The sequence below is a fragment of the Oncorhynchus gorbuscha genome, linkage group LG25, assembly GCF_021184085.1.
Source record: "Oncorhynchus gorbuscha isolate QuinsamMale2020 ecotype Even-year linkage group LG25, OgorEven_v1.0, whole genome shotgun sequence".
Lineage (NCBI taxonomy): Eukaryota > Metazoa > Chordata > Actinopteri > Salmoniformes > Salmonidae > Oncorhynchus > Oncorhynchus gorbuscha.
Window position 1 is genome coordinate 6,926,129 of NC_060197.1, and position 19,336 is coordinate 6,945,464.

Consider the following 19,336-nt stretch of genomic DNA (forward strand, 5'->3'; position numbering starts at 1 on the left):
GGGGTTGAGTCAGAGTGGGTTTTGAAATGTAGATGAGAGCACTGCTTTAGATGAATAAATCACGGCTGAGCCAGCGGAGGAGCTCCCGGCTGCTCTGAGGAGCTATTCTACCGGCATTCACTTAAACTGGGGAGTTTAGAATGCATGATCATGGTTGCTTAGGGAAGGTAATGCAGAAAAAGTGTGACATCATCCTGCAGAAGCAGGGTGCCATGCATTACGGATGGACCCTTCATATAGCTGGCCCCTTAAAGAAAATGCATTAGGGCAGGATGTTAAATCAAGAGATGCAGACAGACAGTATGTAGTAGCTGCATGTCAGAGCTTTCTTGTTGAGGGCCCAACTTTGTAAGTGCTGTTCAAACCCATATGTACATAGTAATGACATACTGCAGACAGGTACACAGGTTCACTTAACATAAATGTTTCAGCTTGCCACAGTGAAACACCTGAGAGTGGTGGTACAAAGTAAACTGTACCATCTGCATGGCAACGCCGCTGAGAAGACACTCAGCTTATTCATTTACTGCTGAAATAAGCACAAGCAGAGAGACATACAAGTCCCCATAGGTATAACAACATGCATCTCTCCTCACGACGCCTTGTACAGCAACAGCCAGAATTATCCTGCATTGTCACATTGTGAAGCCAGAGAAAATAAGCTTCCTGATAAACATAAAACACACTGTAGATACATTTACTTTACTCCCTTCCGTGTTATTAAGCAATGACTCATATATAATACCTCAGGTCTGTCGACAGTCAGAGAAGGGTGTTGCGTTTGGTTGTTATTTGTGATGGGTGGGTGGGTGAAGATGTCTACCATTGTGTGTGGAACTCAGACTTGGTGACAGGCGACAGCTACACACACACAGGCAGCGCTATCTATCAGCAATAAACTGATGTCGCACTGCAAACTGGGTTTAGCCATAAGGACCTCTCTCTCTCTAGCTACAGTCTGTCGCTCCTTTTCTCTCTAACATCTCCCTCTCTTTGAGCCTCTTTCTCTTCCACTCCCTTCTCTCTCTCCCAACTATCTCTCTCTCTCTCCCTGCCCCCTCTGTCCCTGCCACCTCTGTCTCTCTCTGTCCCTACCCTCTCTGCCCCCCCTCTCTGTCCCTACCCTCTCTGTCCCTACCCTCTCTGCCCCCCCTCTCTGTCCCTACCCCCTCTGTCTCTCTCTGTCTCTACCCCTCTGTCTCTCTCTGTCCCTACCCCTCTGTCTCTCTCTGTCCCTACCCCCTTTGTCTCTCTCTGTCCCTACCCCTTTGTCTCTCTCTGTCCTTAGCCCCCTCTGTCCCTACCCCCTTTGTCTCTCTCTGTCCCTACCCCCTCTGTCCCTACCCCCTCTCTCTGTCCCTACCCCCTCTGTCTCTCTCTGTCCCTACCCTCTCTGTCCCTACCCCCTCTGTCTCTCTCTATCCCTACCCTCTCTCTCTCTGTCCCTACCCCCTCTGTCTCGCTCTGTCCCTACCCCCCTCTCTCTCTGTCCCCCCCCTCTCTCTCTCTGTCCCTACCCCCTCCTCAGTCTCCATGACTACTATGTGTCTCATGATGAGTTAGGTAACAGTTCTCTGAAATCGCAGGAAGGAGCACCAACACGCCCAGGGGTTCAATTATTAACACGCTGCAGGAACAGGAAGCTACGAGGCTTAGCTGCTGTTAGGATATATTTTGTTTTTTTTATGAATAAGGCCTACCTGAAATGGTTATCTGCAGACTATGTAATCATTTAGGCGAGCAGTCAGCTCACCAGACCTTTGATTTAATCAAGAGGCTAATTAAGGGATTCATGATCATTTCTTTGGGCCAAATTGATTTACCCTGCTAGTGCTTCATTCTGTTGTTGAAACAGGAGACAGTTCAACAGCATGTCTGCCCCTGTAGCCAGGATGGCAGTGTTTATATAGAAGCTGTCAGTGTCGTGCACAGGAGGTTGGTGGTACCTTAATTTGGGAGGACGGGCTCATTGTAATGACTGGAGCAGAATCAGGGAATGGTATCAAATACATCAAACACATGTTTTCCAGGGGTTTGATGCCATTCCATTTGCGCCGTTCCGGCCATTATTATGAGCCGTTCTCCCCTCAGCAGCCCCCACTGGGTCAGGTAGCTGGACCATCTGTCACTCTGTGAGCACAGCAGCTACTGGCTCCGACAGAGAGGGCCATGCAGAGCAGCAGAGTATAGTACAAACGAACAGTCACACAGTACGTGCATACGCAACACAAACATAAACAGACAGGAAGCTAGCTACTGTATTATGTAGTGCAGTCTATGTCATTCATTGGTGGGAGCCCAGGGACAGATGGAGATAGTGCTCATGTAGCAGAAAGATAAGCCTGAATAGAGCTCGGCAGCTTGTCGTCCTGAAAAAAACGGAAAAGAGATACCTCTGGTTCGTTTCATTGGGGGAAATGAATGGGAAAGAACGGGGTTTTGGGATAAACGCCGAAAATAAGGTCTGAGGTTAACACAGGCTTAGGAGATCTTCTACGTTTTGTTCGATGAGATAAAGGCCACGTTTACTGCCTGATATTATGAATTATGAAGCCTTTCATGTGCACTGTGTGCTTTTTTTGATGGCATAAATGCTTCAGAATTCACAAAAAAAAGTGATGTTAGCGGATGAAGATCGTCTCATAGAACAAGATCCCTTAAACCTGTGTTTAGCACCAACCTTGTTTCATCGCGTATATCCAAAATCTCCATTAATTTACCCATAGGCCTTGCCCAACGAACCATGGCAGAGTGGTGCCTACAAAAAGACACCATTACCATTTCTCTCTATTCACATCACATATAATACAGTTGAAGTCAGAAGTTTACATACACTTACGTTGGAGTCATTAAAACTCGTTTTTCAACCACTCCACAAATTTCTTGTTAACAAACTATAGTTTTGGCAAGTCGGTTAGGACATCTACTTTGTGCATGACACAAGTCAATTTTCCAACACTTGTTTACAGACAGATTATTTCACTTATAATTCACTGTATCACAATTCCAGTGGGTCAGATGTTTACATACACTAAGTTGACTGTGCCTTTAAACAGCTTGGAAAATTCCAGAAAACGACATCATGGCTTTAGCAGCTTCTGATAGGCTAATTGACATCATTTGAGTCATTTGGAGGTGTACCTGTGGATGTATTTCAAGGCCTACCTTCAAACTCGGTGCCTCTTTGCGTGACATCATGGGAAAATCAAAAGAAATCAGCCAAGACCTCAGAAGAAAAATTGTATAGTTCATCCTTGGGAGCAATTCCCAAATGCTTGAAGGTACCACCTTCATCTGTACAAACAATAGTACGCAAGTATAAACACCATGGGACCACGCAGCCGTCACACCGCTCAGGAAGGAGACACGTTCTGTCTCCTAGAGATGAATGCACTTTGGTGCGAAAATGCAAATCAATCCCAGAACAACAGCAAAGGACCTTGTGAAGATTCTGGAGGAAAATGTCAAACCAGTCCTATATCGAAATAACCTGAAAGGCAGCTCAGCAAGGAAGAAGCCACTGCTCCAAAACCACCATAAAAAAGCCAGACTACGGTTTGCAACTGCACATGAGGACAAAGATCGTACTTTTTGGAGAAATGTCCTCTGGTCTGATAAAACAAAAATAGAACTGTTTGGCATTAATGACCTTCGTTATGTTTGTAGGAAAAAGAGGGAGGCTTGCAAGCCGAAGAACACCATCCCAACCGTGAAGCAAGGGGGTGGCAGCATCATGTTGTGGGGGTGATTTGCTGCAGGAGGGGCTGGTGCACTTCACAAAATAGATGGCATCATGAGGCAGGAAAATTATGTGGATGGAAAATTATGTGGATATATTGAAGCAACATCTCAAGACATCAGTCAGGAAGTTAAAGCTTGGTCGCAAATGGGTCTTCCAAATGGACAATGACCCCAAGCATACTTCCAAAGTTGTGGCAAAATGGCTTAAGGACAACAAAGTCAAGGTATTAGAGTATTGGAGTGGCCATCACAAAGCCCTGACCTCAATCCCATAGAAAAACTGTGGGCCGAACTGAAAAAGCTTGTGCGAGCAAGGAGGCCTACAAACCTGACTCACCCAACTTATTGTGGGAAGCTTGTGGAAGGCTACCCGAAATGTTTGACCCAAATTAAACAATTTAAAGGCAATGCTACCAAATACTAATTGTGTGTATGTAAACTTCTGACCCACTGGGAATGTGATGAAAGAAATAAAAGCTGAAATAAATGACTCTCTTTACTATTATTCTGACATTTCACATTCTTAAAATAAGGTGGTGATTCTAACTGACCTAAGACAGAGAATTCTTACTAGGATTAAATGTCATGAATTGTGAATAACAATGTATTTGGCTAAGGTGTATGTAAACTTCTGACTTCAACTGTATATCCCCAGTCTGTCCTGTGCATGTCCACCCACACCCTACAATGAACAGCTGTGTGATGGAACTTCTGTACGTCTCTAGATGTGTCCCTCAGTGTGTGTGTGTGTGTGTGTGTGTGTGTGTGTGTGTGTGTGTGTGTGTGTGTGTGTGTGTGTGTGTGTGTGTGTGTGTGTGTGTGTGTGTGTGTGTGTGTGTGTGTGTGTGTGTGTGTGTGTGTGTGTGTGTGTGTGATGTGTTTGTGAATCTGGGCAGCCCTTTGACAGTGTTGCTAGCCTGCTGAGAGAGAATTCCCCTGGGATATAGAGAGCAAAGAAGAGAGAGGCAGAGAGAGAGAGAGATGAAGAGAGTGGTCCCGTCTGCTCCACAGGAGTGAATGCGTGGATTCCAGCCTCTGCCTCTATAAATACTCCAGTCACGCATCAGAACAAAAGTCTGCTGGCGGCGACAGGTTTCTACATACATTTAGATGAGTAGAGGACACACACATTTAATCTGTTTCCCTTACTCTCAGTTAGAGGACATGAACACAGGACAGGAGATGCACTGTTTGTGTGTCAGGTAGCATTAGCTGAGTTAATGGCGAACTAAACAACATAGTGGACAGGGGAAACCAGGAGCTTCTACCTGGTGCTGTGTTCTAATTAAATTACATGCAAGATTATTTTTGTATTTTGACCTACTTAGTCCACCTGTCGGCTCTCTCTAGTAACGAGCCTGCGGAGGAGGTTAGAACTAACTCATTTTTTTCCTTGATATGGTTTGAGTGAGAGTAGCTTTTAGGTTTACATTGTTGTCTAACTCCAACTCACCCACTCCCAGTTGCTCCAGCCGGGCCTTGAACTCTGGCCTCTCCTCCAGGACCCTAAGGAGATGGGTGGGCTCCATGCGCTCCAGCTCCACCCTCCAGTACACATAGATCTTGTGGTTAAAGCTGACGTACACCAGACAGGGGCTGTTCTTGCCATCCTTACAGGTGTACTGACCTGTTAAACACCAACATGCAAGGCCAGTTAGACAACAAGGGTTTCCCCTAATCACATGTCTTAATCAGGAAAAACTCCAGGCCCTAGTCATTACAGTAAAAGATACATTCGGTGACAATAGGAGAGGCTTAGAAATAGGATTGTTCAAATCAAATAAATCAAAACCAGATGTTATTTGTTACATGCGCCGAATACAACAGGTGTCGTAGACCTTACCATGAAATGACAAGCCCTTAACCAACAATGCAGGTTCATCGTTGCAACATTCTGCATTTATTCCTTGTGGTATTATTAGTATTTGCATTATCCTCTGCGCTGTTGAAAAGCGCCCGCAAATTAGCATTTCACAGTTACTCCACACCTGTTGTTTAAGAAGCATGTGACAAAAAGAATTTCATTTGATTCTCTCTTGCCCATTTCTTTAATCCTCTTATTAGATAACAATAGGATCTCTCTCTGCTCGCAGAGGCAGTGGGGCTCGTGCAGAAATTGGAGAGACAGCATTTTGACAGCGAGCGAGAGAGTGGGAGATAGAGAGGATGTAGCTTGTTTATGTGAGCCTGAAGTCCAACACTGCCATCTAATGGTGACATGAGCTGGAAACATTTTTTTTGTATTAATACTGTCAATATCATTTGCTTCGTCATCACGTAAATCAGGTATACATAGGTGAGGGATCTGACAAGAATGAGTGGTTCAGAATGAGATCTCACCTGCACGGAAAGCATTGACATTTTCGTCAAACTGGAAGCGCACCACCATGCGGTTGTGGTCGATGATGTAGGTCTGACCATCCCAGGCACACGCCACCACCTCCTCTCTGCCGTCGCCCTGGAGACAAGAGGCACAGTCAAAAACTGCACGGTCACAGGTAGTCACAAAAAAAAAAACGTATACTGTTTTTATAGACTCACTGTGATGTCCAGCTTCTGCAGAGCAAAAAGCTGGTGATCCACCTGCACTGACCACTTCAACTGCTCTGAACTGTCCATCAGTTTCAGTGTGCCTGGAACACAAAAGAAAAACTACACGATCACATTGTTCACATATTAAAATTACCAACATTTTATGCTTAAAATTGTTAATGGCATCAAGAGTATTGTTTAAACTGCATATAATAATAATAATAAGACAGTCTGATACTTTTTTTTAAAAGAACTAAAACAGCTCAAGACCTGCAGATCACTGGTTCTCACGGGGTTAAGGAAAACATTAAAGCCATAGAAATGGAATTAATTATTCATACGTTTACAGCAGCACTCAGTGCTGGACACCAACACAGTCATCTAAAGATGTATTAGGTTCTCTGCATAAGTATTAGGTGCTCTGCATGTCCAGTGGTATGTACCTGCCAGGAGTGGGTGGAGCCTCCTCCCCAGGCGCCGCCTCAGAGGAGCCCTGTTGTGTCCATGTGCACAGCAGGATGGCAAAGCCACAACCAGGCTGGGACACCATCAGTTCAGGAAGACCCTCTAGGTCTGGGTTTACTGACAGGCTGTCCACCTGTCACAGGAGGAAATCATGGATTAGAAATAGTAGAGTGTACACTTTACAGGATGTGAAGTCATCCAGTGTTATGTGGGGTTTATATGTCGGGCCAGAGTTCAAGTTGGGATAACTGGTCATACAAAAGTAGCTCAGCTTTTAGCCAGGTCAATTTCTATGGCAACGAATCTTTCAGAATGAACCTGCTCCTGGGCAAGCTAACTCCACTTACCCTGTATGAAATGACTGAGCCACGAGTTGAGGATCAATTAACTCAGATTCACTCCCTCTTGCAAAGACTGCATCATCCCCTCCATTTGAGGAAGACGACTGACTCAATATTTTATTAATCAAATGTTTGTTGTGTGCTACAAAATACTAATGTTAAGATATCACATTTGACATTTAGTAATGATAGAATGCATTTTAAACTTCACGCAATGTAACACTTTTGTGTGACTTAATAAATAACAAATATCAATAGGAGTGGGAAGGTGCTTGTGCATTGATACACACACCAAAGACGGCCTTAACGAAAAGTTGGAAAATAAAGACGGCACTTTTAATAGCCTATTTCACACCATAGCCTGCTGAACTTGCAAGAGAATTTTTCTCTCCGAACAAATAAAAATGTGGCACTGATTAATTCATAGATGAAGGTTTCAGCATTGTCTCAATGAAGAGTTCGACTAGCCATGTGCGACATGCGCCGTTACTAGCCTGTTAGAGTTAGCGGGAGGCGGACGAGCAATATCCACCGTCGTAGAACGGACCAAGCCTGAGCTGGAATGTAAAGCTTACTGAAGATGGTAAGAAAACCCTGAGTAGAGTAATCTAGATGACTCTGTAGGAAACCCCTCAGGAGTTTTTCGGCCTTTGATTGACATATGCCATGTTTGTGTATAGACCTGCCAGTCCCTCCAGAAGCCACTCCTTCAGCAGGACCAGCTGTCCAGAGCTCAGGTCTGAAGAATCGTTGGGCTCCTCCCAGCGGAACGTTCTCACCACACGGTCTGTGTATCCCACTACAAGCTCACTGCGCCCATCCCCATCTGCAAAGCACACACACACACACACACACACACACACACACACACACACACACACACACACACACACACACACACACACACACACACACACACACACACACACACACACACACACACACACACACACACACACACACACACGGCTGAGAATAAAGCAGTCAAAACAGAAACGGTCAATTGTATTGAGGGCCCCTACATCAAGGATGAAATGGGTGCAGAACAGAGAGGTTACCTATGTCACTAATAAGGATATCTTTGGTGCTGGCAGAAATGTGCTGAGAGAAGCAGGGTTTCTGGTCATTAGAGAACAGCGCCTCCTGCTGGCTGGATGAATCTGACTTGGCTCCTGCCACTGCAGACAGGTCAAACAGGTGAAACCATCCCTCTGCACCCACAGCAACTACAAAGTTCTGATGGATGACTTAAGGCGGTGAATAGTTAGGTGATAGCACACACTGGATGCAAGGGGGAAAAACACAACTATTCCTCATCTGACTGGAGGACTATGCAGTTTCTGCACACCCACCCTTCCGTAGTTGCAGATGTCTCCAACACCAACACAGGTGAGCTAAAGAAGAAACAAAAAAGAGAATTCATGAAATATTTGTCTAAATCTGCTCAAATAACAACAGAAATCAGATGTGCAGGCAGCGGTGTTCAAATTCCCTCTTTAACGCCACTACAGTTGTACTGAAATGTGCTGACATTTGAACTCAGAGAGGTGATGAAATGCCCTCTAAGCAGCCACTTACCATGCCCACGCATGTTCTAGTGATCCAAGGCTTGGAGTCATCGTTCTTGTACACATGCAGCTTTCCACTGGTGTCACCCACGATAAGTTCATTTAGCTGTTCAAAAATAATAACAGTTCATGTCAAGGTTTTGGTGTCAAGGCCATGGGTACAGTCAGGACATTTGATTTCCATAGATATAAGATACGTTGTCTTAAATATGTTGAAGGTCAAGGAGTGTGATAAGAGGCCTGTTATGGCATCTACTATTTCACTCTTGACCCTCTTATCGTGACTGGAGGGAATGAGTCAGAGACCCTCTAAACTAAAGCAAGAGTTGTTATTTACAGTACAGGGACTAGAAAGGCACAGCTGGACAACGAGTGGGCAAGTGGAGAGTGGGCAGAGCAGTTTATGACTTCTGGAAAATCATTTATATGTTGCCAGGTAGGTGGGTAAATAACTGGCAAAAACGAGTTGATATACATGTCATTGGTAGGCTACAGTATGTAGAACTGGTCCTAGGAGGTGGATACACTAACGCCGTGAGCATTGAGACTACACATGTCTGAAAACATGGACACAATGAAAGATCGCTGAATAATTGTCTAACTGCTGATGTTTTACCGAGTCATTGTCCGCCTCCCCAAGACAAATTGCACGAGGGAAAAGGGTTCCGGTGAAATCCAAACTAACAAACTGAACATAGCTCAAGGACCGCATATCACCAGATAACAGTTTGACAGCTGAGCTGGACCCTGACAGCTGCAATTTGCACCATCCAGATGCAAGTTAGAGAAACCTCCAGTAGTTAGCTGTGTTAAAGCGTCTATTTAAGCATAGCTTCTGCTTTTAAACTTGGCGTGATAACTATTATCAACCATAACCACTCAAAATAACAGAAAGCTATACTAAACTTGTAAGACCTGAGGATTTGTACGCTCCTCCTTAAACAACTCTCACATGACAAAAACAGTACGGACACATACTTGAGACAGACTTCGCGCGTTTTGTATTTTGCGATTCGTATGGTCACGTGGCGATATTTAATTATAATCCCACGGATATCGTTAGTTATTGAGAAGTAAAGAAAAAATGAAACAGCCAACGGAAATGTGATATTGTAACATAATCCCTGAATTTGTATTTATGCACAAATACTGAATCCCACCTAGCTGATTATTCAATTGTTCATAATATAGACTAATGTCACACTCACATGTAGCCTAGTAATTCCAGAATATTCTATGAGTGTAAATGATAAATTATAATGTCAGTAAACTAAAAGAATAACGTGGTAAACTGCTGTGGGCATTAAAACAAAAGATGTAAAAACTAAGTACAACTGCCATCAAGTGGTTACTCGTCGGGGTGCATTTGGGTGATGCACTGTCAATCCTCTAGAGGGTGCTGTTGTACAAGACAAAATATTTTCCAACTATTTCACCTCATCCATACTGTCTAGGGACCCAAGGCCCTTCTGACCCATATGACACTTTGAGTGAGGAACCCAAGCCACCATTGTTTTGCCTACATGTTTGAAAGACCTACATTTGTTGGTATATTCTCAGAAGTGCGGAATAATTTCAGTGCACAGCCTGTGGATATTTACTGCAGCAGAGCTGCTGTTTTCAGTGATCTCCAGAGGTGTAAAGTACTTAAGTAAGAATACTTTAAAGTACTACTTAAGTCGTTTTTGGGGGGTATCTGTACTTTATTTTACTATTTATATTTTTGACTACTTGTACTTTTATTTCACTACATTCCTTGAGAAAATATTGTACTTTTTACTCCATACATTTTCCTTGACACCCAAAAGTACTCATTACATTTTGAATACTTAGCAGGACAGAAAAATTGTCAAATTCATGCACTTATCAACCGAACATCTCTGTTCATCCCTACTGCCTCTGATCTGGTGGACTCACTAAACACACTAATGCTTCGTTTGTAGAAAATGGTGCCATCTGGCTTGTTTAATATAAGGAATTTGAAATAATAATAATAATAATAATATATGCCATTTAGCAGACGCTTTTATCCAAAGCGACTTACAGTCATGTGTGCATACATTCTACGTATGGGTGGTCCCGGGGATCGAACCCACTACTGATTTATACTTTTACTTTGATACTTATGTATATTTTAAACCAAATACTTATAGACTTCTACTCAAGTAGAATTTTACTGGGTGACTTTTACTTGAATCATTTTCTATTAAGGTAGCTTTTCTTTTACTCAAGTATGACAGTTGGGTACTTTTTCTACCGTCTCTCTAATTGTGTGTGTGTGTGTGTGTGTGTGTGCGTGCGTGTGCGCGTGTGTGTGTGTGCGCGTGCGCGTGCGTGTGTGTAAAGACCAGAACAGGTATATATGACCCATTAAACAGCTGCACATCACTGGCCACAGACAGGACTGGATTATTGTCCACATCGATTGTAGGGAATTTCAGATAAATATTCAGTTCAGCATCTCTTCAATAGGCTAACTGCTGAGAGAAGTAGATTCAGATTACTCAGATGCCTTGTGATGGCATGGGTCATTACCATTCACTCCAGATGTTCTTGACAGGTCTCATTAATTAATTCATGCATAGCACAACAGTTTTCTGTTACTCAATAAGTAAAACAAAAACATCAGATAGATGTTTAAAGTAGCCTAATTTTAAACGTCCAAAACTTTCAAAATTAAAGTCCCCTATACTGTCATGTAAGCCAGCTAGACAACACTATGCTATAGTCCACTTCAAATGTTTTATTTCAGATATGGTCTTTCATCTAAAACTCTATTTTTAGCACAATTGAATGGGTAATGCAGCTGAATATAGGCTATGCCCTTCAAACTTTTTATTTAGACCTATTCATGTATATAAATTGTTAGTAAATAAATCAGAATTTTGATAACCGTGATCACTGTGTTTGTATCTTTCAGAATGCATTCAGTGGCGGCTTTTCACGTTATTATAAGACTAATCTGTTGTAATGCACCTGCAGAAATTATACAAAGTATAGTCAGTGCCATGGGCGACCCCCAAACGACCACATTTTAAATAAACACCACAATTTAGTTTAACAGCTAACAAATTGAAAATTAATCCCGCATATCACATAGGGATTATTTCCCAGGACAAATGTGCCCTTATGAGTTTTGTTTTATGATGTCTCAGTGAACTCCAAAAGCAGAAAGACAGAGGTGTTTCAATGGAGTTTCAATTGAGACTCGGGCGCCCAGATGTCATATTAATTATTACACTCGGCTATGACTGGAACCCTCGAATAGAGGGAGCGCTCTGCCTGCCTCTGGAAGATCTGCAGTAGAAACAAGTCTTTACAAAGCGCTAATTGGACTCTGGAACCGCACTGACAGGGGATGGTAGATAGGTTTCAGAAAGCCGACGATGGCGAGGGGACTGGGGGAAACTGAATAGAACCCACGCTTATTTTCTAAACTCTCTTGCTGTGCAAAAAAGGGAGGAAAAAGAAAAGAAAAGTTGGCGGGGGCTGGGTTCTTCAATGCAGGCTTGATTTTGAATGCCACAGCCAACACAGAAAAATTTCACAATTTACCCCCTCCCCTCAAACACACACACACACACACACACACACACACACACACACACACACACACACACACACACACACACACACACACACACACACACACACACACACACACACACACACACACACACACACACACACACACACACACACACACACCCCATGAGTGGAGTCGGTTGGTTTTGTTCTGAGTGAAAGACATGTTCTATTATGCTGCCCTTTAAAAGAAAACAAAATTGTCGAAATACACTGTGTCGAGTCGTTACTGTAACAAAATAGGGTGTATCAAATCATACACAAAACATCCTCGAATGCGTCCTTCTTTATGGCCCCTTCTCAGAAATACCCTTCCGTTCCGCCTCTCCGAGGGTGATGATTAGCTCTAGCCTAATGAAAGTGGGAAATTCGCCTCTGCTGGACAAAGCTCCATTCTTCGAAAGACGAAGCATTCAAATGCGGTTGTAAAAGTGTTAACAATAAACTGTGGGTCATCCAAGACTGTGGGGTCTGCTTGTGCCTGTCAACCCGACAGTGTTCCAAACAACTTACAGTCAATGGGGTCTATAAGGTGTACCTTATAGTATACTGCCCATACTGTATGGACCGCAAAGACAATGCAAACAACTAAATCTTAACATCTTTGATGAGCGCCTTTAAGGTCCGCCTGAGTTTGAGAGCTGCCTTTCAGCACTACTTTTCGGTCCACTAAAGAAATTGGTTATTTGCATGCGTAAAAAGCTAGTATAGCCTAATAGGTTCGCTTGTATAAGCTAATTAAAATATATATATATATATATATTTTAAATCTAAGTTGTTTGAGTCACCCATAAAGAGACACGTTTAACTCATTTTACACATAAAATGAAATTACGCCTTATTTGTCTTTTGACCTCGATCTTATTTTATATTCTATCACATTGTGGCCAACTTTTATGAACAAGACCCCCAATCTCTCATCCGCCATGAAACAATTCAATATATATATATTATATAAGGTCCATTTCTGAACCAAAGACGCTCTATTTTTAGGCATTTTATATGAGGAGCATTTTGGAACCTTTGTGCGTAAATCATGCGATCCGGTGCCAGATTTTCAAAGCAGAGTTGAATGAAAACTAACATTCTATTAGTGCTCAAAACTCTCAAGACATCTGGAACAAGTCGGCATGCTGCAACCAGTTGTGCTTTGGTGACTGTTTGTTCAGTGGTTCAAGTGGCACGCGACCGGCGTACGCATTGCAACAGCACAGGAGACAAGGTGAATACAACTAGCACGAGGAGGAGGCGTGGTCAGGTCCAGCGCGTGGGGCTGCCAGTGTATAAGCCTCGCTACTAGCCTTTCGCAGGACTCAGTTCAGACTGAGGAGTGTGCGAGGCAGAAGCCCACAAGACCGCCCATTAAACACGGCTAAAGTGAGCATTAAGCCACACGTGAACGCCACGAGCAGGACGCAACTGCTGCCGATCAATCCAAAGAAGAACTCTGAGATTCTCTGCAGCTCTTATATTTTATTTTTCAATACGTGCCAATGGACATCACAGCAAAGATGGAAATAAATGTGAGCCAGCAGCAGTTCATGCCGCCCTCCTGCTTCTTTGCTGCCGCAGCGCAGAGTATCCAGCTCAGCCCTACCAGCAGCCAAGGGAGCGGCAAGTCAGCATCCAAGGTGAAGAGACAGCGCTCATCCTCGCCCGAGTTGCTAAGATGCAAGAGGAGGCTGAACTTTGCCGGCTTTGGGTACAGCCTGCCGCAGCAGCAGCCGCACACTGTGGCGCGGCGGAACGAGAGAGAGCGCAACAGAGTGAAACTTGTCAACAACGGCTTCGCCACTCTCCGGGAACACGTCCCCAATGGCGCCGCCAACAAGAAGATGAGCAAAGTGGAAACGTTACGGTCGGCGGTGGAGTACATTCGCGCACTACAACAACTTTTGGATGAGCACGACGCCGTGAGCGCAGCGTTTCAGTCCGGGGTCCTGTCGCCCAACAACTACCCCAACGAGATGAACTCCATGGCAGGCTCTCCAGTGTCCTCCTACTCGTCCGATGAGGGGTCCTACGACCCTCTCAGTCCCGAGGAGCAGGAACTCCTGGACTTCACTAACTGGTTCTGAGAAACTGTATCCTATAAGGTAAAAATGTTTTTAAAATAGGCCTATCATTCATATTCTACAAGTACTGTATTATGCTTTGTTATAATAAATATTTGCATTATTAGGTTTTCAAGATCAATTGAAAATAACTGAACCAATGTCTTACCCCCTTTTCTTGTTCGTTACTATAGGAATATGGATCAATTGAATGATGTAAGCTCTCAGCACGGCTCGGGAGGATTACAGAGGAGCTCGCGCCCTCTAGAACAAGACGCACTGAGCTGGCGTTCTGCTCCGGTCGTCCACGACCCAGTCCACCTAAAGGAACCGCCTTGAAACCAGAGAAACTGCGGACATGCAGGCCAGTGTTGAGCAAAAACGCCAAAGGACTAAAAAGAAAACAGGCTCTCCATGTCTGACAGCGTGGGAATCCAACCTTCCAGCACATTCGCCCACGAAAACAACATTTCAAAAGTGATTTTACAACAGCACACAAAAACACAATTTAAAATGTTGTTCTCAAACTATGCTTAATCCAATCAAAGAACATCAACCCTTCTTTGTCAACTCATGTGACATTTAGTTCTAAAATGCTTCCAATGTGCGGATTTTATTATATGAAATTCTATATCAAACATGTTTTTGCAATATATCAAGATATTTTTGTATGTAAAGAGATTTTTTTAGATTTTTTCTTTTGTATATATTTATATTGATAAGTTGCTCTTACCTCTTGCCTATTTTAGACTTGTATAATGCTCTGCAGCTGGCTATTCTGTGTATGGTCATTGATTAATGAGGTTTCAAGAAGGGGTTTGACACTCCGACGTTTGAATTTAGCACCAATGTGTCTTATTTAATAGGAAATACATGTTATTGTACATGGAGTTCACGATGATCAAAGGTTATGCAGCTATTGTCCAAACAGAGCACAATGGCGATTCATTGTCTATTGCTAAACTGCCAGCTCCACACTGCCTTTACTTATATCATGTTGGTGGAAAAGAGAAAAGCCTATAACCATATTTTCTACACTCTAGTCTCATAATAAAACATTTTCTAGTATTTCCTTTTGTACCTCAGACTTTTTTTTACGGGGGGGAATGAAATATATTTCTGTTATATTTTTTTGTACAAATATCACCCATTTTACTCACACTTCCACCAACGAACACATTTTATGCGAGTCTCCATTTGCGTAAAAAACGGTACATCCTGTAATATAAGTTATTAACATACAAATAGAGTAATATAACAATAGCAAATTCGAATCCTCAAGAATCCAATAGCCCTGTTTCTAGCCCGAGGATACTTAATGGGGGGATAATACGTCTTGCCTGGCTTTAGGCTCGCGGAGACGTGTCATGAATATTGGAGCGTTCATGCTGCATGTCAATTCTGTTGTGCACCAGCTCAATGCTGAAGCGCGCAAGCGCATGCATATCAGAGTGAGAAAAATATGTAGCTAAGCTCAGCACCCCAAAATAGCACTTGAAAAAGTCCCAGTTGTGACAATTACTCCGTCAGTCCGTCTATGGCATCCTCTTTGTCAAATCCATTACAATAAACTCTAAAAACAACTTTAGTAAACGAAACGGTATAAATAACTGAATTATATCAGTTTCCTATGTTTTTGGAACCTCTAATATATTGTGCAATTATGTAAAACAAACAATCATATTTCTAATTTAAACATACTTATTTCGTTGGCAAACCATCAACATTAGGATTCTGAATCATATAGAACTGTAGGGGTTTAAGCTCTGAAAATAAAGTTAATTGCGATGACAATAAAAAACGCAAAGCTTAAAAAGTTCTTCTTGTTTAGCCTACATGTAAATGATCTCACCTGTGGTAAGTTGCAGGTGCCTACAGTGTAAAAATAGACACACAAACAGTTCTGCAAAGAGCACCCATAACATTCTGCTCCATTTCGCTCTGTAAAGTGCTAAGGTGACAGTATATTTGACCGTAACTGTAGGCTATATATTGAAACTCACAATAAGCATAATCAAGGGGAAGGACATCATTTGTAGTTGTTTGATTATATTGATTACAAAAGTTGGCAGTTGGTAGTCTTGTTTGCCTTGGTTCATAAGATTGAATCGATGAAACAGAGACTGATTAAATATTTTAGATGAAAATATGTTTAGTTCAGGTATTCCCTGAGGCCAAGAAGCATCGAGTGTGACAGGTAGGGACGCGTTTGCTTCGAGGCGCGTGCCTGGTTTAATGAGTGAATGCGGTTGTCTGGTGGTGGAGTGGAGACAGAGCATAGAATTGGCTGACGGCGTGTGCCTTTCCTACAGCAGCGCGCGACTAGCACTCAACAAATGTCCTTGTGAAGAAAAAAACCAGTTTGGCTGAATTTAAACCATTTGTTGCGTGCAGCTGCCAGGGGGAATATCGTCAAAGAGTGCCAGGTATTGTTCACCACTATCTCTAGCTGAAAGGGTTATTGCTCAGCAGTTATGAACTTGTGATGTTACCACAATACAATTCCTTGACACCAAGATAAACATCATAGCTGATGCTTCATTAATGATTTATTCGGTAAAATGGTAGTCACATAAGAATATATTCTAAGGCGTGGCTACTAGGCCTACATATTATTTGAGTGGAGCCTACTATTACATCAAGCCTGTGCATTGTGTATAATGCACCATTATCTAACTATCTAGAGGGACAAATACTGATTTGAAAAATCTATTGCTAGGACCAAGTTCTTTACAGACAGGGCACAACGTGTATTTTCCGATGGTGTTAAGTCAGGTTTCCTTGATATCAGGAAAGGTGTTATACAAGGTTTGATTTTGGGTCCTGTACATTTTACTAACTACAGTACAGAAACAATATTGGTTTGTCTGTAAAAAAAACTGTTTTACCTTCACTTGTGTGCGCGGGCATACCGTTGTGTGTTCTGCTGCCCTTTCTGTTGACATGGCTCTATCTGATCATCAATCTGCCTTCATTGATTTACAGAAAACCTTTATTGACCTCAAACTAGAATTTAATTCTATGTTTTCTAGAGCACATGTACTTGAGATTGTGCTAACATCGACTGTGTCCCTGCATGCACATATCTGGGCATCTGGATAGACGATGGGCTGTCTTTTAAAAAGCATATTGATGATTTAGTGAGGAGGCTGAGAATAAAAATGGGCTTCTACTATAGAAATGGGCCCTGCCTCTCGCTTAATTGTAGAACGCAGATCATTTTATCGACGTTCCTACCGTTCCTAGACTATGGTGACATCTATATGAATGCAGCAGCCACTTCATTAACGCCGTTAAATGCAGTTTACCATAGCGCACTTCGTTTTATTACTGGCGGCAGGTTCAATACACATCACTGCCTTTACCAAAAAGTAGGCTGGCCCTCTTTGAAGTCACATTGGTTGATTCATTGCGCTCTTTTTATTTATAAAGCTCTCTTACAAAAACGCTGGCCGTACCTAGCATAATTAATAACTTTTAGAGATACGAATTACAGTATCATACCTGGTCTCAGGGATGGCTTACTCTGGAAATCCCTTCGGTCTCTGCTTTTAGTTTGTTAGCACCCTATGAATGGAACAATCTATAGAGTTCCCGGATGTGATGTGGTGCCTCTCGTTGAAATTGTTGATTGGGGACCTCTTTGCTGAGGAATGTGATTGTTTGTCATTTTGTATAGGCCTATTTGTATTATATTTTAAATGTTGTATATGCTGGGCTTGCTTGGTAAATAGACCTTGGTCTCAATGGAACTCCCTGTTAACCTTTTACTGCAGTGGGCTACGTCAGGGTCACACCTTCTTTCTTGGTAGTCTTAAACAAATCTACTGTACTTTGAAACAAAATATACACTTCACACACGGTTATGGTCTTAAACCACAAATAAAAAAATTGGCAACTGAAAACATTAACGCTTTCAGATGAAAAGCGTCAGCGAAAATGTATTACATTTTGACTTTGCATCCCAACATTATACATCACAGAAGACTGAAATATAACAAAACCGTTTGACATAGAAACACCGAATTCTCTGCGTAAAAAACAGAAATTGTTTATTAATTATGAAAAATATAACATTACACCCAGGATTGTTCTAGAGGGCGATTTGATCATTTGACTGCAGGAACGGGTTACAATAAAGATGAAATAAAAATAGAGATTACCAAGAAGGGCACAAGACACAAAAACGACAGGCAATATGTATAGCTCTCTTTAGTACCCTTATTAGGCATTATAGAATTTCTATGACACAGCTACTCGAAAACAGCAATGAATGGTCCGAACAATTCCGTGACCGCCTGTCAGAGTGCGTTAACGCCCCCCCCCCCGACTCTGTCAAGCCTGAGGGAAATTAAAGAAAGAACTGCTATATCTAATTTGTAATTTCTTGCCGGACCCTCTCACTTGAAGCTGAGGGAGCTGATTGAAAACACATAGGAGATTTAGGTTAGGTCATGCTTCATTTATTTTATTTTCATAATGCCACATTACTCAGTTACTAAAGCGGTGGAGAGCCATTATATTCACCCCTCTATCTGAAAAACCCGCACAAAGGTTTGGCATAAATCATGCATTAAATCAATGCTTGATTTGTGCAAAAGTTTGAAGTTGCACCTGCATCTTGCATTTTCGGATTTCCCCCCCCATGAGCATCAATTGTGTATCCCTTGTCTAATTGGAGTCTAAACGTGTTATGTTCCTATTCAGTGCATTACTGATTCAGCATGAACCGCAACTGAAAAGCCCTGCATATTTCAGTACCATAGACAGCACCCTTCTCAAGCTTAGATGTCCACCTTCAGTAGGCTATTTATCAATGCATATTCCAAAGGGTGTCTCCAAAGCCCTTTTGAAGAAATGTCTCAGAATGTCAACCTTATTACATGAAAAGTGCCCCCCCCCAAAAAAAACATCTAAAAAACAGCTTTAAGTGCATTAGCTAGCATTTTAGAAAGAGAACCCTGGAACCCTGTTGCCACAGTGTGTGGTAGCTAATGACAAATAGGGATCAAGCCTGTGTAGCCAATGACAACACAGGTTGATGGAGTCA

At 42.5% G+C, this 19,336-nt stretch overlaps 2 protein-coding genes across 3 annotated transcripts in view; one reads left to right on the forward strand and one right to left on the reverse strand.

Moving 5' to 3' along the window:
* Positions 1–9,571, reverse strand: part of LOC124014107 (KICSTOR complex protein ITFG2-like) — a 39,228-nt gene extending 29,657 nt beyond the window's left edge. The window contains exons 1-8 of one of the 2 annotated variants that reach the window (XM_046328820.1): positions 9,264–9,571; positions 8,658–8,753; positions 8,138–8,473; positions 7,762–7,905; positions 6,717–6,871; positions 6,283–6,374; positions 6,082–6,199; positions 5,195–5,368 (exon numbers count right to left, since the gene is read on the reverse strand). In XM_046328820.1, the coding sequence (XP_046184776.1) occupies positions 5,195–5,368; positions 6,082–6,199; positions 6,283–6,360 (370 nt within the window). In that variant the 5' untranslated portion in view covers positions 6,361–6,374; positions 6,717–6,871; positions 7,762–7,905; ... (1 more) ...; positions 8,658–8,753; positions 9,264–9,571. The remainder of the gene's footprint in view (positions 1–5,194; positions 5,369–6,081; positions 6,200–6,282; positions 6,375–6,716; positions 6,872–7,761; positions 7,906–8,137; positions 8,474–8,657; positions 8,754–9,263) is intronic. The other variant, XM_046328819.1, reaches the window with a different exon arrangement.
* A 3,965-nt stretch (positions 9,572–13,536) lies between these two features.
* On the forward strand, positions 13,537–15,354 carry LOC124014380 (achaete-scute homolog 1a). The gene is made up of 2 exons (XM_046329287.1): positions 13,537–14,328; positions 14,481–15,354. The coding sequence occupies exon 1, from the start codon at positions 13,726–13,728 to the stop codon at positions 14,308–14,310; it is 585 nt and encodes a 194-aa protein (XP_046185243.1). The 5' UTR covers positions 13,537–13,725; the 3' UTR covers positions 14,311–14,328; positions 14,481–15,354.
* The last annotated feature ends 3,982 nt before the right edge of the window (positions 15,355–19,336 follow it).

Coding starts and splice junctions, on each gene's coding strand:
- LOC124014380 (XM_046329287.1), top strand. CDS start 13,726: ATGGACATCACAGCAAAGATGGAAATAAATGTGAGCCAGCAGCAGTTC.